This window comes from Coffea arabica, chromosome 9c (assembly GCF_036785885.1).
Source record: "Coffea arabica cultivar ET-39 chromosome 9c, Coffea Arabica ET-39 HiFi, whole genome shotgun sequence".
NCBI lineage: Eukaryota > Viridiplantae > Streptophyta > Magnoliopsida > Gentianales > Rubiaceae > Coffea > Coffea arabica.
This window is the reverse complement of record NC_092326.1, coordinates 40,646,345-40,672,420: the sequence shown is the minus strand read 5'-3', so window position 1 is coordinate 40,672,420 and position 26,076 is coordinate 40,646,345. Positions and strand designations below refer to the sequence as shown.

The window sequence follows — 26,076 nt, the reverse complement described above, 5'->3', positions numbered from 1 at the left end:
TTGGAACGCGGTTAGAGTGCCATGTAACTGTTTGTTGCATGCATGGAGCAGACTTGAACAGTTCGAGCGTATAGAGGAAATTGTGGGAGGTAGTTTACACTATTCTAAGGCTTCCGCGACATCTCAGGCAACTTCCGAGAATGTTTAGACACATGCATCATATTTTCAGAGGAACTGTGGAAATTAACTGTGTTTAGACACTTATCTTCTTTTTCATGGTTAATAGTACGTTCTTTATTTTTTTTTCTTTTTTCTTTTTTTGTGGATATATCGGGTTCACTTAAATGGTCTTTAACCCGCCGTAGGAATTTGTTTGAACACTTTCTTGTGAATATTACTACCCTTTCGAACTTTTGAAAAAAAAAAAAAAAACTTGCAAAGCTTTCCCCGACAAACTCAAGCCAAATTTTCTTCAATACTTGAAAATTTTCCTAGATGCAAGTACAAGCCTCTAATTGTCTGAAATCTAAACTAGCCAATGATAGACAGACGGCCTTCAACCACAAAGCAAGTTCCCATGTACAAAGAAGTAGAAACATCTAATTGTCTCAAAGGTTAAAAAACCAGAGAGTCTTCAGCCATAAGGACCAAGCAATATGGTCGCCTAGACCCAATTGCCAGAAAGTCCGGCAGTAACACCCACTGTGGGATTTGAATTCCATGCTCTATCATGCACAGGTGTCCACCCTCCATCGTGAACTGTAATTGCAGCAGCAATAACAGATTAGTGGCTAACCAACCTCCTCGATGATACCATGAAGCGAGCAAGAAGAGGGAAACATACCCTCGTGATCTCTCATTGGAGTCATACATGGAGGCAGTGGAGTTTGTGAAGAATGATCAGGGGCCCCACTTTCAAAGCCAGATCTAGATGCTTGCCTGGCACGACAAAGAATAGAAATATTTGATCAACAATTACGAATTTGATCAGAAGTGAGAGAGAAACTAAAGGAAACACGTTTTACCGGGAAGGCATTGAGATATTCACAGTATCAGTTATTTGATCAAGACCCACTGCATATAATGATCTTCGTCAGTATGCCAAAACAAACATCCAACCAATAACTAGAAAGGAGAAGAGACACCGGGGGGGAGCTAAAATAAGAGGTTGCTCAATTCATCAAAAAACTTGCCTAGAACCACCCTCATCTGGGCCTCCAATTCCACCTGAACATTTTTTCCTTTTATGTTCTTCACACGCCCCTTGTGACCTTTGTATACACCCTCGCGAATTTTAATAAAAGCACCAATCAAAGCATCACGCTCTTGCTGAAACCCATATCTTCCTCTAGCTAAAAGAGATTTTAATGTCACAATTATTTTCAGCTTTCAACCAAGAAACACAGCAACATACCATTCACAGATGAGCCACATTCTAAAAAGTAGAGAAAATCGAGTAAAAAAAATACGGAAATTAAAAACAAATACCTAGATCCAACTTTTGAAGTTAAAAGAACATAATGAAATCAAGTAAACAATTAATAGAATAAAAACACATTCCACATACCATTCATAGATGAGCAGCCTCTAGATGATCTCTGTTGAGACAGATGAACACGAGAGCATGAGCTAGTATTCTCACCCTACACAGGAGCAAAATTGTATGAATTTTGACTGGAAACAGCAAACTAAAACAGATAAAAACTAGCCCAATAGGATACACGATCCATACATTCCAGTTGTTAGTTGCTCGTGATCCACCAGCAAGCAGTATACAAGATTGAGATTTTGCACACATAAAGCCTGCATTCTCCAGGTGATGATGGTCATAAATGAACAGATTTCCTTTGTAAATATGTAAAATTTTACCTGTCCTTCCCTGAAGGAGGATAAGAAATAATATCAATGATAGAACAGGTAATTCCAAGAGACATACATTACAAGCAGCCGAAATACTCACCCTCCATACACCCTCCACAACTTTCACAAGGTCATTCACTGATAATTGGTGGTTTAGTTGATCTTTTGTTTGATATTTTATTCCGTCAAGTTTGCATCTTATGTTTCCCAGCTTTACAATTTCTACCACCGCTTTCCCTGGGATCCCCTTTAGTACCTGAAAAGGTAATACCAAACTTCAGCAACTTATGTCAGTTAACAGCACAACTTTACACCATATCATAAAACTCGCCTGGAAAGATTCATTCTCAATATGAATGATGACACCAAAACTCGAATCACTGCACAAAAAATGAAGAACAAATTTTAGCTAGCATTCACACTAACACAATAATGTCCAGATGTAAGAAAGACTTACTCCAGCTGCACAAGGTTATGAAGCTCAAAATCTTCAATTTGATCGACACCGCTTGCTGCTTCAGATATCTCCATGACATGGTCAGCAAATACTTGAAGCTAGAAAATCATGAAGTTCGTAAGTTACCTGTCTTCGTTGCAGATTTTCGGAATACTGAAAGACATTAAATTAAATAGGAAAAACTTACAAGTTCCTTTGTGGTATCAGATATTATATTCACCAAATGCCCCTCAACAGAAACCACAAAACCAGTTGTACCTTCTGCTGCTCCACAAATAATCTTAACATGATTCCCAGGTTCGAAGTACTTGCAAAGCTCTTTGGGACTCATTACAAGATAATCCTGAAAAAATTATGGTGCAAACAATCATAAGAACCAACTAGGCATTTTTAGGCACTTCAGCACGAAAGTTTGAAGCCATGAAGTTAGCTATTTTACCAGGTGATACCCTACATCTGGTTTCACATGGATGTTATCTTCCTCAACTTTCTCTACCCATCCCTTCAAGTTCTTAAGATCACCCTTCACGACAATGACTCGATCACCCTTAAAAAACTGCGCTTTCTTCCTATTTGTCGATAGACTCAATAAATTTGCCATATCACCATCTTCAATGTGACTAGAATGAAGAAATTTCTCAAGTTCATCAATAGTGGGATGTACGCTACATGCATTAACTGATCTGAAGGACACTTCTTTGAGTAAAAAACCATCTTTGGAACGCGGTGTGATATGAAAATCATTTTTCTTTGAAACTCCATCACCCTGGAAAAAGCAACTTGCTATGTAAGTATACAGGCATATCATAACGTGCTAATAGAAAACAGCAAAAAAAAAAAAAAATTGCTATCATTAATCACTCTAAAGTGCAGAGAACAAAATTTTTAAATAGAAGATGATAAGTTGTAGAAATTTCATAAATGAAAAAAAAAAATTAGTAAAAGCAATTTAAAAAAAAATAAATAAATAAATACAGCAGATAACACAAACAATTTACTTACTAGGGCCCGCAAGTTATTTGAGGGGAACAGTTTCACCGTTACTTTCTGCCGCACATTATCTATATCAACAACCTTTAGGACAAATAGCTAGAAGTCAAGAAAAATAGTATCTCAAAGAGATCCAAACAACAAAATTGAAGGAAAACAAGGTTCACAACCTTGGCAAGTTCTCCTTTGTACATTCCGTTCCTCATTCTCACCCAAGCACCCCTAGAAAGATGAACAGCTTTAGTCTTCACTGAAAGGACATCTGTCATCTCCTTGAGTGGAACAAGCATTATTTGTTTACTATTTATTTTACATAATCCCTTACATGCCTGTAACAGAAGCAAGAAATTACATTAACAGGAATGTAATGGCTAGACATAACTCTGTCACATACACACTGTACTCCTACAATTAACGCATACCTCCTTCACATGAGCTTCTTTGTCTGCCTCAACATAAATATAGTTCTTAATATGATCAAGAGCTACAGCTGATCTGATTTGCAGTTGAGATCCTTCATCAATAGACTTTTGCATCAGGCAAAAAGCAACTTCTCTTTCATGACCATTCTACATTAAACACGAGTCAGATATCATGCACTTTCATAAGAGCCTTCAAGTTCAGTCCAGAAGAGAGGCTAAATCACATACCACACATGTCACCCTCCACAATTTTGGATCTCTAATAGTAGGTAAGAGAGCTTGTTGTTCGACTTCTGTTGGCTCTTCATCAAGCTCCAAATCTCTCTTGCCATATCTTTCCTGTACCCTCTTCTCAAGTGCCTCAATATCTTCTTCTTCATCATCCTCAGAATCAACAAGGAAGCTACGATGTGTCTGTATAGCATCATCTTTATCAAGTATATCTGCGCTCCCATTCTCTATGAAGTCTATATATGTCAACAAAAACATCGAACAGCACTGATGGGTCAACAATCAAGTATTAAAAACTCAAACAAACGAAATGCAACATTCTTGTAAAGAAGTTGATCATTGTGTCATAACATCCGCCAAAAACATCCAACGCTAAAGGATTTGTTTGACTCTTTTTTGGGGCTATACATTAAGCAGTTTAATGAGCAGATTCATGGTATGTAAGTATTTCTTTCTCTTGAATAATATCAAGAGACACTCCCAGTTATATGAAGGAACTTGCACAAAGCAGACAACTTTCATAGGCCATCAAAGAAAGAAACTACATTGCAGCCAACTCGTATCTCTTAACATGCGCAGACGTAAATAATACTTGCTCAATCGGGCAACGAAAATGGTAGGCCTTCTTCAATCAGGATGAAGAATATATATTTATCTACAACTGATATATTAGCCATTAGGATAGCCAGTGGTGCTTTTCTTTCTTTTTTTTTTTTTTGTTTGTTTTTTTGGGGGGGGGGGGGGGGGGGGGGGTTTAAGTATTCAGTGGTTTTTTTTTTTGTTTTAACCCTGATAATTAATAAAGAAGGAAAGGGGGAAAAAAAGGCCCTTACGAACAAATTTACTAAAAAATGACATTTATTCATAGTAAATGCAATAAAACTAGAAAAAAATATAAATGTCAAAGTTCTCTAACCGTCGTCGAATCCTTCCTCGTCCTCCTGATCTTCCTCCTCATCATCATCAACCACCGCTTCCCAGTCTAAGTACTGCAACCCGGACTTCCGTTTTGAGCGGCGGCGTTTACCAGCGCGATATTCGCGCTCCTCCTCCTCCTCCGCTACATCATCGACGAACTCCGATCGCCGTCGCTTCTTCCTCCCGGCCTTTCCACCGTCGAAATCGTCAACTTCTCGTGGCTCGAACTCTTCGCTGCCCTTCTTCTTGCCTCGGCTGCGCCCCATCGCTACTACCCAATGCCTAGAACTTTCCGAATCGACTCTTTAACAACACAATCGCACAAACGTAATCGAAATTGAGACATCGGGAGAATGCCCACAAGGGGGTTATTTATAGGCGTTTTACTGCGTGTTTTTGGGTGGGTTTTGGTGTGTGTGAGAGAACGTGGAGTTAATGGAACCCTAGATGAAGGGTGAAGGTTTGAACAGTGAAGAGATTTGGGAAATGGGATTGGGAAGGAGGGTTCGTTGATTTTGATTCATCCCAATCTTTATAGGGAAGGAGGCGGAGGGAAATGGGTCTCTCTCCCTCTCTTTCTCTCTCTTTTCAAATTCTTTTCTCTTTTTTTTCCGAGAATTGGGTGAATGGGCCAAAGTTGATTGGGCTCTTTTGACGTAAAAGATATGTGGCCTGTGCATTCTATTGGGCCTAACTTATGAGTTAGTAAACCACTGAGTACTTGCCATAGGAGTTAATCTCAAAAAACTATTTTTTAACTTTTCAGAAGGAAATGGATAGAAGTAATTAATTTGAATAAGTTTGGATTAGCTGTTTTGAGAGGTGTTTTTAAAAATTTTTACTGTAGCAATGTATATGAAAATTTTTTTTGAAATATTTGATATATTATATGAATGAAATGTTTTTTGAATTATTTTTATTTGTGTATTACTGTCGCATTGTATTTGAAAAACTTCTTTTTGAAAAAATAACCAATCCAAACGGCGGCTGGGGTTTTTTTTTTTTTTTTTTAGTGTGTATAATCATGCCATAAGTAAGATGCTAATTAAATGAGCTTTTTAAAGTTAAACTTGATTTAAAAGCAAACAGTCCATCAGCCAAGCAGATGGTACTGCTATTTCTTCTGGTGCCAGGTTCTTTTAATCATGTTGAATGGTTTCCTGATTTAATTCTACTGAAAGTTAATCACATGTTTAATCTTCTATTTTCTGAATCACGTTTAATCATGTTGAATGGTTTCCCTGGTACTGGTACCTATCAAGATTAAGTACTTAATAAGAGCCTCAATGCCATCCTAACAAGTAGGTCATGCAATTGTTTAACCTATATCATGATCCATTATGTTTGGATGTAGTTGCAAATGTGATGGACCATAACTTGTTGCAGGATAATGTATTGCTTTGTAATCTGTAGTGTTGCTGGAGGCATTGCGACATTTAAGTTGAGCCCATGTTATATATGTGGCTCCGGTCATGAAATATGCCAAGTGCAAAGCAAACAAATGAATCCCAACAAATGATCCAGATCAAATTCAAGTTACAGTCGACAAAAATGGTGTCACATGTTAAATCTAAAACCCTCAAGCTTGGGTCATTTTAACTCCATCACAATTTATTGTACCTATAATCAAATGAAAGGGAACTATAGACATGTGTCTGTTACAGTTTCTACTTTCTAGAGCTTTCACCAGCCATAGGGGTAGTGCAAGTAGGTCAAAACTTGAAACCTTCGATGTCTGAGACAAGGGAATCAATGTATTGCTGGTGTTGATTCCCGCATAAGATTTGCCTTTCTTGCCATATGCATATCAAAAAACATTAAGACAGTAAAGCTCTGAGGAATGAACATTGCCAATGCTCATCAAGAATCATCAACTGCGTCAAAATGGGGATCCACTGTCTCTTTTTTTCCCAAGCATGACGTCTTTCGCTTCATTGATTTTAGAAGCAAGATAGTGGCTACCACCGGCATCAGGATGGTTTGCTACCATAACCTTTCGATGTGCTTCCTTAACTTTGTCTGCAGTTACATTTTCTCTGTCAAACAATTCAAAATAAGCGATAAGAATCTTTCCTCATTCCTCTCATAAACGGAACAAAGGAACTCATGTAATAGGATAGCAAAATGGTGTCAAATTAGAAGATCTAAACCTCATGGAGAAACTCAAACTCCATAAGCCCTGCAAGAATATTAAGTTCCATAAAACCCAAAACTTTTCTGTAAAAGGTTTGGAAAATTGTGTTGATAACTCACTGCATTCAAGTGGTAAGTTTATATGGTTAAAATCAATGCTTGGATGAAGGCTGATAATGGGCCAAAAGCTACAAGAAGAGATAGTATTGTTACTCAACGGAAGATAATATTGGGTAACGTCAAAGTCTACATACTTGCTGAATTCAGTTCAACCATGCAAGACACATTTAGAATAAGAAACAACCACGTTAAGTGGACACAATAATATGGGTAACATCAAAGTCTATACAGTTGCTGAATTTAGTTCAACCATGCAACATGTTTACATGCAACATGCATTTAGAATAAGAAACTTCCACGTTAAGAGGATCTTGGCATGATCATATGCAAAGAGAGTCATTCTCTTAGTGCATTTCAATTTAGGCCACAAAAGGAACTGAATCTCATATTCCTGGTTGCATACCATTTATACTTGAGTACCAGTCAAACCGGGTTAGACTAGGTGCAGAGGATTGAAACAGCCAGAGTAAGGATTTACAAACCCCTATGTTTTACTTTAAGTTGCATTAGCAACTTGAACTGCCACCATTAAGCTGCTAGTCATAGAAGTTATATATGTATGTTATCTACTCTGGCTTTTAGCTAGCGATTATAGTGGACTCCCAGCACAGCCATGCTGCACTCCTTTTACTGGTAATGCAGACCGTTTTATCTTGTTTTTGTAACTACATTCACCTTCTGAGTGGATTTGACAGCATGTGCGAAAAAAGTTTTTTGATGTGATTTGGAGTGTAAATATGTTGCCAACAAAAATGATTTTGTGAACAGATTAATACAATGAAAAGTTGACAGAACAGCACAAAGCTGGCCAGTCAGCTAATATTGATAGAGTGGACTGCCAAGCACATAGAACAGCCTATACCGTGCCCTGACTACCTCTGAATTCTGATTTATGAACTCCAAAAGTTTAAAATTATTTGTTCTGATGAAATTCGTCTTCAAGTAGCTCCCAGCCTTCATTCTAAATCTTGCTCTTTACAAACATAGACATGCCTTCTCTGACAGGTGCATATTAAGGATAATTGAGTTTTCTACCGTCTGCAATCAGATACCTATTAGCCGATGACTTCAGGAAGTTTCATTTGAAAATAGAAAAATGAATTTTAAGAGACTAATTGGAATCCTAATTAGAGACCATTTGGCTCTTGATTTCAGGACCCCATTATGTAAATGTTCCTTTTATCATTTTTTCCCTCAAGTTGTTTTGTTTAATTTTTTATCCTCCCTTAAGTTGCCCAAGCCTTTAACCCTGCCCGCCAACATTCTGGTATGGAAGGAAGGCAGGAGAAACTGCAAGTGTTGGAAAACACATGCCATCTTCATTATAAAATCCACCTATATACTTCAGTCCACTGTGTGATAGCTTTTGTCTTTCTCAATTACTTCACTATTCCATTTCACTAATCATCTTCTTCAACCCCTGCTTAATGATCCTGATGTTCAGCAAGTTCTTGCAAATTTCCCACTATATGAGAAATGAATTAGCAGAACCATGTTACTTCATCAACATGGATTTGTCTGCAGTGAGTAAGAAGCCTTCATTTCAAATCAATTATCTGATATGACCCCCAGCATCATGTATGCTCTAGAGGTTTTTGACATATTCCTTGAAATTACTTCACCAAATATAATTCAAGGTTAAAACACATTTCGTGTTAATGCATAACATGTCTGAGGCATCTGGATAACCTCCAGTAGAGAAGTGAACTATGGCCTTCCAACTTCCCTTGAACCAAACATTTCAGCAGATGAGTTGCTTACCTAATGCCCAGGATAAGAGCTGCTTCCCTTCTGGTCATTTTAGGTTGAAAGCCACCTTCATAAAACTTTCGGGTTCTAGATTTTGGCGAACGTGCCTTAAACGCTTGCCAAGCCTGAATTCCATATCTACCGGCTAGAGCTGTCGCAGCGACTGCAAGTCCAGCCAGAAATGGGGTAGCCTGAAGAATATTTAGAAGCTCACTAATTCTTGTCTACCATAGAAAAAAAAATCCACAGAATCATAGTTCCTAAGGTACTCTCTCAACCACTACCAGCTAGTACTAAACACTATCCACTGGATTGATGACTGTGATCCATGTCGTGGAGATGAAGCTTTTTTTTTTTGGCGGTATGACTCTTTAGCCACTCGTCTACAAGAGAAAACACAATAATTACCAAGTAATGAAAGGATTTAGGACGGATATCCATTTTCAAGATTCCTCATGGAAAATGCCGCCTTCCATGAATACAAAATATATTCGTTAAATTCAGGAAACACACTGCAAATGGTTGCAACTATTATGTTAACGAACCAAAATGGTTTGTTCCACTCCTTACAAATTTCACAAGCTTCGAATAGTTAGATTCACTTGTTAATCTAATTTCAATGCAACATGCTTTCCTCATAGAAATTTTATATAAGCAAACTCGAAAGGCTGATAGCAGAAATCAAAACATGTGAAAGAAATGGGGCTGATGAATCACAGAGAAATAATTTTAAAAAAATTAAATTAAGGAACCAAACAAGAGGGAGGAAAAACCCAGCTGAATACTTAGCCAAATAATAAAGATATTGCTGTAAAAGAAACTAGTGATGGCTAATACAAATGATTGAAGCTTGAATTCAAAGGAGTATATACAAAATTAGAAGCTTTAATTACCATATTTGGAAGCAATGGAGAACAGGGTTGGGGATTGCATCAAATGGTGCAAGGCCGAGGTTTGTCTTGGAAGGAAGCTTCTGAATTCTGGACTTGTCGGGTCAAGTTTCTTGAGTGCGTTCTGGAAGATCACCACCAAAGACAGGCTTTTGATTTGAGTTTTGGTTCGTTTGATTATCATACGCAGCAACTAACATTGACTGAATAGAACGGTAGCTAATTGACTGAATCCGTCGGTTAGACTTTGATTGGAATCTTGGGAACTTTAATCTCTGAATTTCTTATATATGTTTAATTGTTCGGTCGTAGTTCTTAGTGAAAGTGAAACCCACTCGTAATCGAACCAAATCGCGAAGGAGGAAAGGGTAGAGGCTCTGCCTGACACGTCTTCCATTATCCAGTTGTTAATCAATGGAACTGAATCCAAGTGTGAAGACACTAGGGGCTGAGAACCTGTTTTCACCTTTTCTTTTGAGTTTTAATTAAAAAAAATTATATATTATAATGATTTGATATACGTGAATAATAAAGTAGTTGACAAAAAAATACATACACAAAAAAATAATATAAAAATTATTCTTTAAAAAATAACAATTCAAAGTGACAATACTGACGCGTCGATCAAGAATCAAAAGTACTAGAGATAAAGATGCATAAAATATCACCAATTTTTATTTATTTATTTTTTTTTTGATATCTCCACTTTCAGTGAGCTTAATTCTGATTTGATCTAGGGAATGTCTGCAGAATTCGACTCTTATTCTGGAGTAAAGGTTTGATCCAAAATTTTTCAAGGTATTACATGTAATGTAACGTAGGAGCTGAACTTGTGACCTCCTGTTCACGTTAACAACTCTCGCTTACCAGTTACTTCAAACTCATGGGTCCGACTGGGGTGGGGGATGGGGATTTTCTTTTTTTGAGAAAGTGGGGGTGGGGGTGGAGTTAATGTCGGTGTTGGCTTTCTTGTGATGAATGTGTGAACTCAAAGCAAAGTACCATTCGGCATCTTTTTTATCCCGTACCATTTGGCAGTGGAAAGTCTGAACTGCATTATGAGTGCAATTTGACAAGTACTACCGAAAATTCGTCACCTACAAGTCTACACATTTGGTGGATTCCCATGCTCCCCGAGCTTACTAGAACTTTCCGTTTTTTCGAACCGGATGCCTGAAAACAACTCCAGAGAGACTGCAAGGAAACATGAGTACAGAGAAGCAAATATTTGTCTATGCATCTTTTGCGACAAGCTTGCTTTACCATCAGGGCTAATATATAAATCTTGTACACGACAAGCTGAAATGTCTACCCTCCAACTGAACATCACCAAATGTTTACATTACCCCATTATTCACAGAACTGAAGCAGCATATATATCAAAGAATTCCCAGATAAGATCATCTTGAAGCCAAAAATATACATCAAATATAGGTTGCTATCCAAACTGATAAATTTCAGAATCCAAAGCGACACCTTTTTCACCTGAGATCACTAACAGTTCTTCTCATTCAGTTTTCACTCTATTCATTCTTCTCAAATTGTCCAAGAGGTCGAAAACAGCTCGAATTGTTCGATTGGTTATACGTTATTTCAACATCATACCAGCTGTCTTAAGTTTATATAAACATTGATGTCTTCTCATATCTCCATTTGTCATTGGCTGCCTTTCATCCTCATGAGGTAGCATTGATGTCTTTAACAGAGCTAGCATCCATCTTAGGGGACCCAGAGTGCCTCCTTGCGGTAGCAGGAGAAGTGGAGAAAGATAACCTCTTCCTCGAAGAACTAACTGATCCTTTGTCTGGTGTCCCATTGTTTTCCAAACCCATGGGGCTCAGCAACCTGGACTTGGCTTTAGCTGAATGCGTAGGGGCCATGTAGCTAGGAACTGCAGGAGAGCTTGCAAGGCTCTCATCATCCCTCACTGAAGAACCAGCTATACTATGCCTCCGTTGGAAATCTGACTGTGCACTGCAGAAGCTTCTAGAGTCTTCATCCATATGGTTACTTCCTTTTACACTTGGTGACCTCATCTTTCCTGTAATGTAGGACGAGGTTGGTGTCTTTGAATGGGGAGTTGAAGGTGATTGACGACTTGGAGGGCGGCTTTGCCTATGAGCAGATGGAGAAGGCTTATTATCATCATAGTATGAGCGGAATTCCCCAACAGAAGCAGCTCGGGTTGCACTCTTTAGAGAAGCACGATCACTGTTAAGCTCTTTGTCAACTGCAGTTTTTGATTCCCAAGGCCGGGCAGCCATCCATCGCTCTAACCAACTCCACCCCCACTGAGGATTGTTTGGATCCATGAACGTCTGGTTTGCAGATTTAGAAGAGTTTCTCCGTGTTTGCTGAGACAGAGATTATTTACTCTATGTTCATAGATAATTTCCAAAAAGAAGTTGCACAACGAACATTTTAGCATAGCAACCCTGCCTTAAAATTTCACTTATCAAGTGAAAGCGAGAGAGCTAGAAATTGGACTCCACACAAGAAATCCATCACTCTAATGCTTCTATGCAGGGGAAATAAAATGCACAGAAACATCACTCATATACCATCTCTGGTGAAGAATGTAACCTTGTCCACATTATTTGTAGACTTGATAAATGGCTTCATGGAATCCAAATTTGTATAATATTTCTTGAAGATTTGCAGCAACAACTCATAGATTCAGAATAATGGTTCAGATACAAATGACCATAGAAAATAACTCATGGAATTTAAGAATTGCTGTAAGATTGATATATGATTTAAATCAAAAGCATGATGAATAACAATTAAGAAACTGAACAAGGTAAAAAGTGCAAAGAGCAACTTAAACTTCAAGGGCTGTAATTTCCTACAACTACAAGGAAGTGCAGGAAAAAAGGACTAGTTAACAACCAGCTAAACATACTATGGTGTGTTTTAGTAATGCATAAATATGCAATATTATGTCCATTGTTCCAGCTAAAACATCAAAAGGATTATGCTTTTCACTTGTAGATTCTGATAGATAGACGAAATCTGGAGGATGGCTCTTCCAATGCCAGAAAGAATATGCAACTGATCTTAAGGAAGTACAAGAAATGACAAAAGTAAGGTACCTGATGCGAATATGCATAAGCCAATGCCCTTTCCCTTCTAATAGCTGCTTCGTGCTTGCTCTGCAGGGTTGCTTCGTGTTGCTCCTTTGATTGAGTGCTGTCATTCCAGTTATCTCCAATCTGTCATAAATTTTCACAATTATCTTGAGCCCACTTGTAATCAAAACGAAGAAACAAGACAGAAAACCTTGCTTTACATCCACATTACACATATGAGCTTGCACTATTTGGGGTGATTCAAGCATAAGAAGTTTCTTCTCATTCAAGGCACAAATAAGTAAATCAACGTCGGATCAAAATTGAAGGAACTCCAGATGTTTTATTTAACTTGAAATAAATCTAAGAGCCCACACAGGAAGGTTAAATCTAATTCAAGAGCATCAGCTTCATATCTTTCATACTTAAGGTCTCTACAAGTTATCATGTTGCACTGGTTTTGCTGCTGCCCATACATAACCCAGTAGATACAAAAATGTCAGTGTTGATAGAAATTAAGATATGTATATTCTTGTCCAATTCCAGAAGCTTTTGCAGCCTAAACTGATTCACATCTGAATGAGCAACGCATACAGAATTGCCAGCTACAGGTGATAATTAGCATGTGAAAAAACAAGAGGCATAGCAGTGAGTGGATCTTTACAGATGTTAAAAATCTAGAGCCCTCTTGTACTAGACAATTTGGAAAGCACAAAAATTGTAGAGGTGCAGTGATAGTAGTGTATAACCTACATATTCCCTTAAAATCCCCTGCAGGGGGGGGGGGGGGGGGCGGGTGTTGGGGAACACTTACAGATGTTCTCAGCTTCTCAAGCTCCTTCTCACGCTTCTGTTGGATCTGTCTCTGGAGAGCCTCATTCTCCTCTGACATTCTGATTCTCCTTGCATGAATCTGAGATTGCACACGGGCGAGGGCCTGCATGCATCTTAAGGTGGTTGTTGCTTGACGTTTGACAGATTGCCCTTGAACCATAGTTTTCAACCTCACCAATCCTCTTAAAGCCCGCAATGCCCTTCTTGCCTAAGATGTCATAAATCACACTATGAAATGCAAGGAGTCACGTCACATAATAAATGGCTGCAAGTATCATCCAGGGAGGCATGAAATGCATAACTAATCTCTAACCAGAACCATGACAATTAAGCTTGACCGATAGTAGATAACGCATAGTAATTAACTCCATTATACTCAGGACTTTGTCAAAAAAAAGGTAAATTTCTCAACTTGATTTGAGGTCTTTCTTTTCTGTAGCAAGTAGAAGGTTCATGAAAGGCAATGACTACGAATATTTGAGGTTCTTTATGGAAGACAACAAATGCATGCCCAGCTAATGTGTCTGCATACATATGATCACTGAACAATTTCAAGTGCCAACAAAAGGAACCACTAATGTCACCATGTATCCACGAAAAGCTGTTTGAATCTTGATAGCAGCAATTTCCTCCTTTGATTTGCCAGAATAACGAGGTGCAGCTGTGAGCCGAACAATCTCTGCTGCTGCCTTGGCAGCTGCTACAGCTGCTTCTGCTGCCACGGCAGTGGCAAGAGCAACAGAATAGGCATGTTTATTCTGCTCATTTTCGGCTTCAGTCAATTTTACTTCCTCCACAGTAGATGAGGCTGCAGGAGTTGCGATTGCATTTTCTGTTTGTACAGCATCCAAATCCGCGCTCCTCTGTCTTCCAAACCATCTTTTTGATTTACGGGTTTTCTAGTTGAAAAAATTCAACAAAAATGAAATGATGAATAAACTTTCAGTCAGTCAAAGCATGAAAAAAGAAAATTTTTAGGCGTTCAAGTACCCTACCTTATCTTTCTTTTCATTTGATTCAGGACTAAGCACCCTTTTCACTGCAGAAAACCAGCCCCCTTTCTTCCCCATCCCTGATCAGCGGACCTTCAAGAAAACAAAGCAGCGTAGCATTACAAAACTAAATGCACAAAGTAGTAATCCTACATTATTTCAAAAGAAAAAAAAAATCTTTACTGCAAAAAAATCCAATCAAGTAAAAGAATAGGTCAGTAAGAAATACACGAGCTTTATAACGTGATAATACCACCAAGAGTTACATGCGTAAGCAATTGGAAAGAGATAAAAATCATTTCTTGGGCAGAAATTCACATTTATGTGAAGAGATCAGCAACAACCAAGCAAAATACTGTCATTGCTTAACATTTTGGGTGACAGGAACACAATGTGAACGCCAATCGCACCAAAAAGCAACTTCTCGTTCCGGCCGACAAACATAAAACAAAAATGGAGTACATCAGAATTGCAACCAAAAAAATCAAATAATTGAGATGAATAATGTTGCAAAATCCTCCAACAGAAAGAGGATGCACCAAAGATGTATACCCATACTAGAATATGATACCAAACAAAAACAAGAAAACCCCACAAAAGCCTCAGAAGTACTATACCATTAAACTTTTGTTGGTACATCAAACTCGTACCCACAAAAGCCACAGAAGTACTATACCAGTAACCATTATCCAAACCAACATTTTCTAACCAACCCTCGTATTAACAAATGCAAAACATAACAAACCAATTGATCAACAACCTGAAAAGCCAATACATGTCTTCATCATAACAGAACATGCCAAAACAAAAACATAAAAATAACAGAAAAAGCAACAGAAATAAAAACATTTAACATGGCATAGGATCCGGTACATATTACTAATCAAAAGGGTCTACATTCCTAGGCGAATAAGGATGTTTTAATTCTCACTAACATCATTGTCCCTTCACGCTTCTTCCTGCGGACCAAAAATGTAAACAAGATGCAATGGCTTTGATTAAATTTACAGAAAAAAAATTGTGCTATGATGAATAATACATATACCTGAAGGCTTAAAAGCATATTTCTGCAGATCCCTCAACTCCCTCTTCTCCAACTCTATTTAGCTCATCTCTTTTGCACTGTTTTAAAGCAATAAAAAATGAAAAAGAGATGTCAAAATCAACAAAAACGTGGCTGCATGCACGCTTTCCTGAAGGAAAAAATAGAGAAGAGAGAGCCCGGGTTAGGAAGGGGGAGGATTTGGGTTTATTCTGATATTTCTGAGAAGAAAAAGCAAATGGTTATGGTGTTGAAATGGGAGCGGCGGTGGAAGAAGGAAGGAATTTCATGGATGACAAAGAATAACCGACACAGGGGTATTTCGGGAATTCCGTCAGATGACGAGGCAGGAACGTATTGGTAAGGGGATGTTTGGATGCGGGGACCGCAGCAGGTTTTTGGATTGGGGAGTTAAAGAGTGGGTGAGGGTGGGGCCCGGCCCACTTGCACAGACTTATCTGTCCTTTTGTTGTTTAACTGCAGACAACGATAACTAACTGAATTGTCTTTTTCCGTTTTGGGTTTTTCTAAATAATTACTAACAATTACTCCACTATGTATCTGTAATTAATTTGATTAATGGAAAGGAATTTAGATTTCTCCTTTTATTAAATGTTCATGGGGATATCATGATTCATGACTTACCATTTATTTCAAGTATTTAGTTTGGCTTTTTTTTTTTTTTCAGTTTCCTTTATCATGACAAGACTAGAGAGTTCATAAATATGTCAAAGTTAGGGTATTTTCTTGTTTTTGATAAGCTACAGAAAGAGATATTAATTCTTAAAACTTTAATAACTTGCGTTTAACTCCTAACTTTGCTAATTTACAGAAGAATTTTAATTCTTAAAACTTCGATAACCTTAAAATTTTGCGTTAACTCCTGGCTCTGCTAATTCACAAATTTATAGGCATAGCTTATGGTTAAAAGCTTAACCAATCGCCTCTATTAAATAATAATTTTTTCTCCGATTTCGACTTGAATTAGCGAGCTAGATAAATAATTTCAACAAAATAATAAGATAATAATTTTTTAAAAAAATTTACACAACTCTTTGATCCCATGCATATCATAAATTAATAATTCACTAAAATTACATATCATATGTTCTTAAAATATGAGTCTATTAGAATAATTCATTATTTTATGAAATAAAATAAAATTTTAGTTGATTAGATGAGCGTTTCTTTGAATTGTAAGCACGTTCTATAATTAATACATTATTAATTTATCAAATTAATTAATACTTCTCTAAATTAATAGAATTTGTATGGTCCTATACACTGTATAACCTTAATCATTTTAGACATGATTATCTGAAAACGATGAACATGACCAAATATGATTTTCTTTCTTCTTTTGAAGGTTAGCATATGGTTTGGTCAACTTGGAAAATCTTCATAAGCGGATAATCTAGGAATCTTGTACTGTTCTTCTTCTTGTTGTTGCCCCCCCCCCCCCTCTCTCTCTCTCTCCTTTGATAAAAAGCAAGGAAGGTAGTGTTCTTTAATGGTGTCCATCCACCGATGCCCTGCAGCTGCCGGTAGAGCAGAGGTTGTGTTTATGGCAAAGGGATGTTCTTGGTGACAAATTTAATGTCATCACATGATCACCTGCCTGTCCACCTTCACATTGCCAATAGATTCGGTCAAGAGATGTATACGTATTCTCTCATTACCAATAATAAGCACCAGAAAAAGCTCATTGTATTTTATGATCACTTGCATATTTCTTAAGATTATGATGATTCAATTCAATCGGATACGAAACTCAACTTGGATTGGCATTTTCACTTCCCCATTTCCTAAATTTCATTGTACTTCAAGAAACTGTGAAGAGACAGATGCTGGTGATGATATGATTCTGCAGTTATAACCAACTCATTTTGCTGGCAAGTGTTCATATCCATGGTTTTCCAAAGTATAGACACTCCAAGAAATTGTGATGATGATGATGCTTTTTAGATGTCTCTTTGCTTTCCCTTTTCTCCTCTTTCATTTCCTCCATCCCTCTTAGCTTCTCTGTCTTTTTTAACTTCTTTTAACATATTCTCGTGAATGGAGTATGGCAGTCGGGTAGTGGCAAGAGAGCCAAGACTAGAAAATAGCAGATGGATGGCAGTCGTCAATAAACATGTTCCCAAGAACCAACCTAATCCATCCAGTTTGAAAACCTTAAAACGAGGAGTTTGATCATCAAAAACTGGTAAACTACCCCTGTAAAAGTCAGTTGTATTGAACACTAGCTCCCGAGAAAGATCAAGCATGTTTGAAAAAATTAAAAAAAAAAAAAAAATCAAGCTAGCAATTTAATAGATGCACAATTCTTTTGTCAATTCAATAACATCTCCACCACAGTCCACAATCCACAATCTTTATCCATGATGTCCCGCGCCTACAATCTAAACTATGAATGCAATTACAAGACCAGCTATCATGAGTTCAAACTTCCATCGACTTTTGCACGTTTTACAGGGGAGGCATTGCCATCTTGGTCATTATCCTCTGATGTTTTCCTCTCAGGTGACTTCTGCTTCCGATTAGGATTCTGAGTTTGTTCTGCTGTAACTCCAGCATCACCGGAGCTCAATACTTTGGCCTCATTTTCCTTCTCTAAAGCTTTAGCTACATTATTCTTCTCCAGCGTTTCCGATTTTTCATCATCAGGTAAAGGTTCTACTGCTTTAGATGGGGCGAGAGAAGCTTCAACAGGATTTGAATCCTTCTTCTTTGACCTTTCTTCCTCAAACTTCTTCTGTTGCTCAAGCATCAGTTGAATGTATTTGCCCTGTTCTTCAATCCGCAACTGCAAACTTCTCTGGATCTGAGGGACAGTGCAATCTTTCAGCCAAATGGAAAATACAAAGGAAGAAGCATATATTTCATGATATTTCTATTCAAATAATAAACAAGTCAGAGAAAGAATTCGATGTCATCAAATGTCAATAATTGCATAATAAAGATGATAGACCCATATCTTCTTCCTGCTAAAACATTCAGATTTCAAAACTATTCTGTCCATAATTGTTATAGCAAGAAAGAAATCCTAATCCTGGAAAACAGTATAGACTGTTATACCATATCTTAAAGGTTAAAATGCAGGTCCCTTTGGTTGGGCCAACAAGTTGCAAAATCCAAATAAGTTGACTGCCATTTCCATAAGCAGTGGAGATTTAAGAATCGCTTGTTTTCACATTGATATCATAATTCAAAAGCATTGCCTGGTCCAATTGTTTCACCTGAAATTGTGCCTAATTATAATGATTCATTATGTAGATGGCAACTGCATGGACACCAAGTCATCAAGGCAATTATCAAGAGAATCAGCACACTGAGTTTCCTTGATGGACTCCTTCCAGGAAAAAGAAGCAAGACGATTTTGCAGGGTAACATGGACGAGCTTTCTCCCTAATCATGCTCTGACTCTCTGAAGGTTAAGTCCCTTTGATTCAAAATAAAATCACCATCAAAAAATACGAGTTTTCTTGCAAGTGAAGAAGACTTCAGCTTGCAAAATTTCTCTCCATGTTGCAAAATTGTTGCTTTACAAGTTTTAAAAAAAACGAGTTTTTGAATTTGTACTGCAGTACATCTGACTGTTCAAATGATGCTGAAATTTTGAGAGACAATTAAAATAAAAATCACCGAACCCAATGAGCCAAATGGAAGTAGAAAAACATTATATGGTCATTGCACAACCAATGAATGAATCCTCATTAACATCAAATTTAACCAACAGTTTGGCTAATCTTAAAAGAAAGGTTGACAACTCAGCAAAAGTGAGCCCCAAGAGTTGTTGAATCCAACCAACTACAGTCTCAGTAAGATGATTCATCCAAACCCAAATGATCAGTGTGTAAGGTCTTTGACAAAAATAAGTTTTGAGCATCTCCTGATTAAATGAAAAGAGCAATACATTGCAGCCGACAGAATTACAGACCAGTAAAAAAATTTCAGTGAGAGGCAAATTTTCTTTTTTCACCTGATAAGGCTAAAGTACCAAAAATCTCTTATACGAGTTCTTTCATTAGCTGCGTACCTCAAGTTGTTCATGTAGTTGTTTTTGAACTTCCATTTGCAGTCTTAGGGCTTCAGTTATTCCTGTAGTCCTGTAATGGCAAATTGAAAGCAAGAAATTTGAAGTCTGCACCTCTAATTACACAGAGACACTGTTAGGAATCAAAACTGTTGAAGCAAAGGCCAATTCATTCCTCCATGTAAAAAGAATGATACAAGAATTTTAGCTCATATGCATAAACTGCAGAAGACTTGGTCTCCTAGACAACAAGCAATCATAAAAATAAAAACCAAAAGAAGCAAATGAACGGATATATCCAACATCTGAAACAGATATTGTGCATGTACACCAACAACATAGGAAAAAGCCCGAAAACATGCGAATAATTAAAGAATCAGAATTTCATTCCAAATTTGCACGTTAACAACTTGCCTCCTGATAGCCCCAGTGTGACTTTTTTTTTTAATTTCTTTTTACCCTCCCACTACTTCCCCATACCCGTCCTACCCCTAACTATTAGGCTTAGGATTCAAACCCTGAACCTGACAGCAAAGAGCACTCTAGGAGTCCTCCCTTACTCCTACAAATATGCTTGAGTGGTAGTAAGAGTGAAACTGTAAGCTTCATAAATCGAAGGAAGTGCACTGAGCAATACACAATGATGGCAAGCTTGCATAATAAAAAGCTGATCATGGACTAAACTTTTTCCATTTTTTGCAGTGAGGGGAGAAATGCAGACAAGTCTTACACCAGATGGACAACATGCTGATTTTTTTTAAAGTCATTTTTACCGAGGGCAGCCATTTCTTATTATGATACCAATGTCTTTGCACTAGGTTTACATGCACGAAAAAGCAGTCTGATTTTCCCCCAGAAAATTTTGCCATCTCAATTGATCACAACCACAGAAAGTTGGTAAACTAGCTCTCACGTGAGCCATAAATTTACTACTACAATTGATAAGTTCACCCATCCTTATCAACTTCAATCTTTTACAATCACTTTTCTGGTGTTAAAGTTGAATTTCAAAAGTTCACAGATCATTAAATCAACAAATATGGCTGCCAAAAGCCAAAAAAAGATTAAATTTGTCAAGAGAACTCAACCTTACGGCATCCACAAACATGATGTTGAGAATTATTTGAGATGAAATGAGTGAAGCAGAAAGTGGCGAACAGGTTACAATTAGCATAAGAACTTTGTTAATCTTTTGCTAATTTTCTACTTGCAAATTTTCAGTCATCAGACAGATAGAAAGCTCAGGCAATCGTTAAAATTTCAAATGTTGAACTGTGCCTTGTTCTCAAACTGTGTCAAACATACTCGATGAAATCAATTGAGAAGGCCTTTGTACGCGCATTGACAGAATCATTCACAAAGGCAGATTTGTGGAGAGGATGATGCTGCTAAGAAGTCAACAAGCATTTCCTTTTGAACACTTTGGTCATTGGGAAGTTAACCAAGGGGCAGATATTCTATTACTCCTGTACAAATGTGTCATTTCTCCCAAAAGCTGCCTAGCTGAAATTCTAAAATTGCACAAACAGGTGATATAATTTTTCTGGAGTGCTCCTTCTCCACTATGTCAAGTTCCCTAGAGACAAAGGAGCTGACAAACAATGTTTCAATTAACGTTCACTCAAGTAAAGAATGGCAGAAACTTTCCTTGCCGAAAGAAGATGGATATTACAGTCAACATTAAGAGAGGGCCAACCTCCAATATTCTAAATAATACGCATTGGCAACAGAAACATGCACCAAAAGTTCACAAATCAGTCTATGATATCAATCTTATCAGTAGCTACTTTAAAAGTCCTATCAAGCTTTATATCAATACATACTTGGTATGAAGCCATGCATTGGACTTTTAGGTTTACAGCCAAGTGAGACGAGAACAAGATAACTCACGTTTTCAAGTCCAGAGATGTCATGTCTGTAACAGTAGGCGACTTCTTTTCTGTAGTTCCTGCAATCAGAACAGAATAATTCACCTCTTTCTTATCTTCCCTAGCATAATTTTCAACATTAGATTGAAATGCCTAAAGCAATAATACTGAAGCTAGACATGTTTCCATTTTAGTATCTCTTATTCTACGCATACTTACAAGTGTGGAAGTTTCAAAATGTGTTAAAATCAGTTGAAATCACACAGGAAGCGCATGCAACTACTGCAATAGTTTCATATTGCTAAACAGATTCAAACAATAACCAATTTCGAGAGAGATTAAGGAAAAGCAGCAAAACCAAGATGATCAGCAGACCAGTGATACACATTCATAACAAAGTAATACCAAATTTAAATAAGAGTCTACCTTCTGATGGCTCTGGTTTGTATCTGGCAGTTCTATATTTCTGACAGATGAATAACACCAACAAAATAGAGTGCGAAAAATGACAACCACAATAAAGATGAATAAAGCTCAATAACAGAGTTCCTCGAACCTGTAGATGGCTTTTCACATGATAGATTGTGAGGCCTTCTTTGTTCATAAGCTTCAAGACACCTTTTGGAGTAGCTCCTGCTAAATTAGGTAGTTTATTTTGGCTTGCAAAGCCTACTTAAATCAAGAACTTACAAAAGAAAACAGTAAGCTACGCACTTTCACTACCACCAAGCTTATTGACAGCCTCTACGAAGATCTCATGAAGCTCTGGTGTCCAACGCATGCGAGGCTTCGCCAATGGAGCAGCAGACAATGGACTAGAAACATCAATACTCTGTACAGATGAAACAGGAGTGTGACTAGAAGGCTGGGCCTCTCTCAAAGGTACTTCAGGTGACAACTTCAACACCTGCAATGAATTTACACGATAAAATTAATTAAAACAAGCATAATATTATCTGGAGAATGTCAATCAAGCATATAAGTTGCAAACATGTGTATGCTAAGGTTGCAATAAGTACAAATAGTTTGCAATACGAAGGAGGAATAGGTTGCAAAATAACCAAAATTGCCTACACCATTCAAATCCACAATTATATAAACTATTCCTTGGGAGGACATTTTGGAAGCAGTGACCAAATTTTCTAGAAAAGTTGTGATATATAGGGGAAGGTAAAGACAGAAAGAAATTGAATTTACTTTCTAAAAAGACAAATTGGTAAAAGAGCGTCCTTGTTTCTAACAGGTCCCAGGGAATGACCAGGATAACATGCTTTATGCTCTATAAGCCTTATACCACTATCACTTAACTTGGGGTTTAGCTTGCACGCAGCTTGTGCCTCAATACACATGCAACAAATAGAAGAAGTGGAAAGGGGGAAGTATAGGTTTAAACACAGAATGTTCATACAAAGTGAAATAAACTTACCACTACAAACTCAAGCAGATTGATCAATCCTGTGCAATATTAGAGAATTGACATTAAGCATAAACAACTAATCAGAGATCCTAGGAACAATTTAGCTCCAGTTAAGGAAATGAAGGGGCATAGACTATTGTTTAAGAGCTTAATTAAGCAATCTACATCTGTAATTGGAACAATCAGAGGACAAACACATAAACCATGAAATGCAAGTTGAAAGACAAACCTTAGGTTCTGGATCGGGAACGCTGACATCGACAAGGAGATCACCCCAATTGGAATCTAGAGAGTCATCAACAGATATCAGGTCATCTGCCCATTCATTCCACTCAGTTCTCTTAGCATGGTCTTCAGATGCAATAACACCTTTAAGGCTCTCTGCTTGATCATTCTGAACGGGAACATTACCAGAAAAGTCAGGAAAGTCTTGAAGGGCATCTTTACCCCAGGATGTATTGCCATTTCCGCCATTTCGGATGTGGTAACTGTCAACTGGAGCAGAATGAACCCCCGAAAAGGAGGGAATGGTTTCTAGAGATGTTTCAGCCCTTAATGACTTGGAAAGGAAGGGATAATTTTGTGATTGACTGCCTTGAGGTGAAATTGGAGGAAACTTAGTATCCCTGGGGAACCCAGAAGTCGTTGAAAACTGATGCCCTACTGCCCCACTTCTAGAAGCCAATGGAGCAGGACGAGAGGGAAGTGTATTTGTTGAGAGTACCTGCTCTGAGGTAACATGAAGGGAGTCTGGTAATTGAGGGTATTTCTCAACCAGAGGAGGAGGCAAATTAGGTAGACAAGGTGATGTAGCTCCAGAGGCACCCATGGTACTCAAACTTTCACCAGTTCTCTGAATGAATAATGAAGAATGTGCATCCATTTTTGTCCATAAAAAGAAGGAATACAAACACTTATACTAATTATGAAGGAGATGACAGCTGCCACTTTTTTGCCAGCTCACTATAAATGAGATTGTGTCCTGGACCTAACTTTTGCCGCGTTCAACAAGTGTGCACTGAAAAATAGATATCTGTTCAAACAAAAATAAGTCTCTACATCAATTGCATCACAAAGATAAGACAAATTATCAGGAGACAAAAAACCATAACCATTTTATGCATCAGGGAAACCTGTTTATCATAAAACCAAAGTTTAAATACAAATTCATGAAGGAAGGTGAAAAGATTAAAAATGCCAAATGAGATATTAGATGATAAATTAGGCAAATACCCACTGTATATTATGTTACCCAGTTGCCAAACAACTGATCAATGTGAGAAACTTAAATCAACCGAAAGTTTCCCATTGTACCCATATATGAAAATAAACAAACCAGAATCAACAATTACAGTGCCATTTACCAAACACAGCAAAATCTAGGTCAAATATTGGCTTTACAAAATATATGGCATGAAAACTTTAGCAAGTGAACTACAGCAGGGAAACTTTTAGAGTTATGTATTCGCAATTGTTTTCAGATTTTTACGAGACTTAAAAAGCTGAACAAGGATATATCATGCCATCTAACATAAGATAGAGATAAAGAAGCCAAAATGAAAGCATAAAAAACTGGAAGATGCTGAATGAGGTTTGAATTAAGTAATCAAGCATAGAAGCAAGTTTGTCCAGTTACTTTCTCTCGCCAAAACTCAAAAGAATAAAATGCAAGGAATTTAATACTTGTTCACAGCTCCAGGAAGCAAATGATAAGATTGATAAGCCTACTGCCATCACTTCTCCACAGAAACGAGAACGATCTTGACTAACAAATCCAGTGTAGATGCTATACCTATAAATTGTGCAACATGCTAAGAAATATTGTGCTTTTTTCGCTCTCATTATTGATAATAGCTCAAGAGAATCTTAAAACTAGTAAACTTCAATGACGCCTCATTAAGTTTGGCTTAACCAAAACTGAACTTACAAAGAGAGTTTGTCCATTCCAGATGCAAAACAATGGGAAAACAGAGCTAATACATCAAAATTACTACCACCAATCATATCTAGTACTCTGAGCTGATCAAAATTACCTACTCATAACTACAAAATAATGCATAACCCTATAGTCGCCAAGCATATAAGACTTCCCAAGCTTAGAGTATCAACAAAAAGATTTTTCAAAGACAAATAGTAATTAGGAATACAAGAGTAAGAATAATTGCAGCTAAGCAACCAATTTTACCCCAAAAAAAAAAAAAAGAAGCTACTCAGCCATCAAAACAGTAAAAAACACAACATATTCATCCTCATCAAGTATTAGTCAAGCTAAAATTCGAATTGTGAAAAGTGGACCCACCGCAATCATCATTTCGCAGCAACTATATCCACAAAAAGAAACTCTCATTTTTTCACTCTTCTTTAAAAAATTATAAGAAAAGTACTCAAACCAAGAAAAGTTTAGATTTTTATAGGAAATTAACGACAACCAACTCCAAATTCATCAAATCGAAACCTAAAACACCCGTCACAATTTTCTTTTTGTTGGAAAAGAAAAAAACAATAAGCAGAAGAAGCTTAGAATCCAGAAAAACTAATAGTACATCAATCAAACATGTCATAGCTCATCAAGCGAACATCTTTAGAAACACAGGTAACAAATTCATTTGCAGCTAAAGAACTGATTTGAGCGCATGGGATGGATAGGAAACTGGAGATAAGAGAGGAGAAGTAAACCTTAGGAAGCTTGGAACAAGAATCTGATTTGGATTATTGGCGGCCGAGGGAATTTTCTTGGATGGTACTGGATTATACAGCTAGTGATTCCACAAGGGAGCTAAGAAAATATAGAAAATTTGGTCTGTACCAATGACAATAATGACATGGATGAAGCATTTTAAGGTGCTAGTATAAAGAAACAAAGCTGACTTTCCAAATTTGAGCCAAGCGAAATGATTGATGACGTTGTGGTTAGAATTTAGTTCAAGCCCTTTGGTGGCTCATAGAATTCCACAAATACCCTTCTAATTTAACATGTTGTATTAACACCCAAACCTGTAGGTACTCTTTTATATTGTTCTAATCAAAAGTTATATGTGTTATGTGAATAGATACACAAAAAAATAAAAAAATTTTGGCAATTATAAATTCATTAATTAAGTACAGTCTG

The 26,076-nt window shown here is 37.3% G+C and overlaps 4 protein-coding genes across 9 annotated transcripts; all 4 read right to left on the bottom strand.

The window, feature by feature from the left end:
• Positions 1-393: 393 nt before the first annotated feature.
• LOC113708684 (putative transcription elongation factor SPT5 homolog 1) lies at positions 394-5,391 on the bottom strand. 2 transcript variants are annotated; one of them, XM_072064877.1, is made up of 16 exons: positions 4,817-5,391; positions 3,898-4,136; positions 3,670-3,816; positions 3,418-3,576; positions 3,260-3,331; positions 2,697-3,023; positions 2,445-2,600; positions 2,258-2,355; positions 2,140-2,180; positions 1,901-2,064; positions 1,673-1,819; positions 1,508-1,583; positions 1,134-1,292; positions 966-1,014; positions 785-879; positions 394-699 (listed from the first exon to the last, which is right to left on the bottom strand). In XM_072064877.1, the coding sequence occupies exons 1-16, from the start codon at positions 5,082-5,084 to the stop codon at positions 605-607; spliced, it is 2,292 nt and encodes a 763-aa protein (XP_071920978.1). In that variant the 5' UTR covers positions 5,085-5,391; the 3' UTR covers positions 394-604. The 2 variants fall into 2 exon arrangements, with proteins under 2 accessions (XP_071920978.1, XP_071920979.1); XM_072064878.1 differs by lacking the exon at positions 2,697-3,023 and having other exon boundaries at positions 4,817-5,224.
• Positions 5,392-6,320: 929 nt separating this feature from the next.
• LOC113708685 (mitochondrial import inner membrane translocase subunit TIM14-1) lies at positions 6,321-10,191 on the bottom strand. Its single transcript, XM_027231251.2, has 3 exons — positions 9,714-10,191; positions 8,833-9,011; positions 6,321-6,854 (listed from the first exon to the last, which is right to left on the bottom strand). The coding sequence occupies exons 1-3, from the start codon at positions 9,714-9,716 to the stop codon at positions 6,698-6,700; spliced, it is 339 nt and encodes a 112-aa protein (XP_027087052.1). The 5' UTR covers positions 9,717-10,191; the 3' UTR covers positions 6,321-6,697.
• Positions 10,192-10,937: 746 nt separating this feature from the next.
• Positions 10,938-16,009, bottom strand: LOC140014064 (protein IQ-DOMAIN 3-like). 2 transcript variants are annotated; one of them, XM_072064396.1, is made up of 7 exons: positions 15,650-16,009; positions 14,923-15,024; positions 14,608-14,697; positions 14,197-14,511; positions 13,593-13,820; positions 12,803-12,922; positions 10,938-12,064 (listed from the first exon to the last, which is right to left on the bottom strand). In XM_072064396.1, exons 3-7 carry the CDS (start codon positions 14,680-14,682, stop codon positions 11,387-11,389), a joined length of 1,416 nt encoding a protein of 471 aa, XP_071920497.1. In that variant the 5' UTR covers positions 14,683-14,697; positions 14,923-15,024; positions 15,650-16,009; the 3' UTR covers positions 10,938-11,386. The 2 variants fall into 2 exon arrangements, with proteins under 2 accessions (XP_071920497.1, XP_071920496.1); XM_072064395.1 differs by lacking the exon at positions 14,923-15,024 and having other exon boundaries at positions 15,650-16,008.
• A 1,954-nt stretch (positions 16,010-17,963) lies between these two features.
• On the bottom strand, positions 17,964-25,849 carry LOC140014076 (protein PHR1-LIKE 1-like). Of its 4 annotated transcripts, none has more exons than XM_072064433.1 (8): positions 25,644-25,847; positions 23,197-24,000; positions 22,265-22,457; positions 22,107-22,186; positions 21,977-22,016; positions 21,573-21,630; positions 19,686-19,755; positions 17,964-18,470 (listed from the first exon to the last, which is right to left on the bottom strand). In XM_072064433.1, the coding sequence occupies exons 2-8, from the start codon at positions 23,848-23,850 to the stop codon at positions 18,081-18,083; spliced, it is 1,485 nt and encodes a 494-aa protein (XP_071920534.1). In that variant the 5' UTR covers positions 23,851-24,000; positions 25,644-25,847; the 3' UTR covers positions 17,964-18,080. The 4 variants fall into 4 exon arrangements, with proteins under 4 accessions (XP_071920534.1, XP_071920535.1, XP_071920532.1 ...); XM_072064434.1 differs by having other exon boundaries at positions 22,107-22,183; XM_072064431.1 differs by having other exon boundaries at positions 21,977-22,186; positions 25,644-25,849.
• Positions 25,850-26,076: the final 227 nt, after the last annotated feature.

Coding starts and splice junctions, on each gene's coding strand:
- LOC140014064 (XM_072064396.1), bottom strand. CDS start 14,682: ATGGGGAAGAAAGGGGGCTGGTTTTCTGCAGTGAAAAGGGTGCTTAGT. Junction 14,512..14,607: donor CAAATGAAAAGAAAGATAAG/GTAGGGTACTTG, acceptor TTTTTCAACTAG/AAAACCCGTAAATCAAAAAG. Junction 13,821..14,196: donor CAGCTTTTCGTGGATACATG/GTGACATTAGTG, acceptor ATGACATCTTAG/GCAAGAAGGGCATTGCGGGC.
- LOC113708685 (XM_027231251.2), bottom strand. Junction 6,855..8,832: donor GCTCTTATCCTGGGCATTAG/GTAAGCAACTCA, acceptor ATTGTTTGACAG/AGAAAATGTAACTGCAGACA.
- LOC140014076 (XM_072064431.1), bottom strand. CDS start 23,850: ATGGATGCACATTCTTCATTATTCATTCAGAGAACTGGTGAAAGTTTG. Junction 22,187..22,264: donor TAAGCTTGGTGGTAGTGAAA/GTGCGTAGCTTA, acceptor TACCTAATTTAG/CAGGAGCTACTCCAAAAGGT. Junction 19,756..21,572: donor ACATCTCTGGACTTGAAAAC/GTGAGTTATCTT, acceptor TTGCCATTACAG/GACTACAGGAATAACTGAAG.
- LOC113708684 (XM_072064877.1), bottom strand. CDS start 5,084: ATGGGGCGCAGCCGAGGCAAGAAGAAGGGCAGCGAAGAGTTCGAGCCA. Junction 3,024..3,259: donor CAAATAACTTGCGGGCCCTA/GTAAGTAAATTG, acceptor TGCTTTTTCCAG/GGTGATGGAGTTTCAAAGAA. Junction 700..784: donor TCCAATGAGAGATCACGAGG/GTATGTTTCCCT, acceptor CTGCAATTACAG/TTCACGATGGAGGGTGGACA.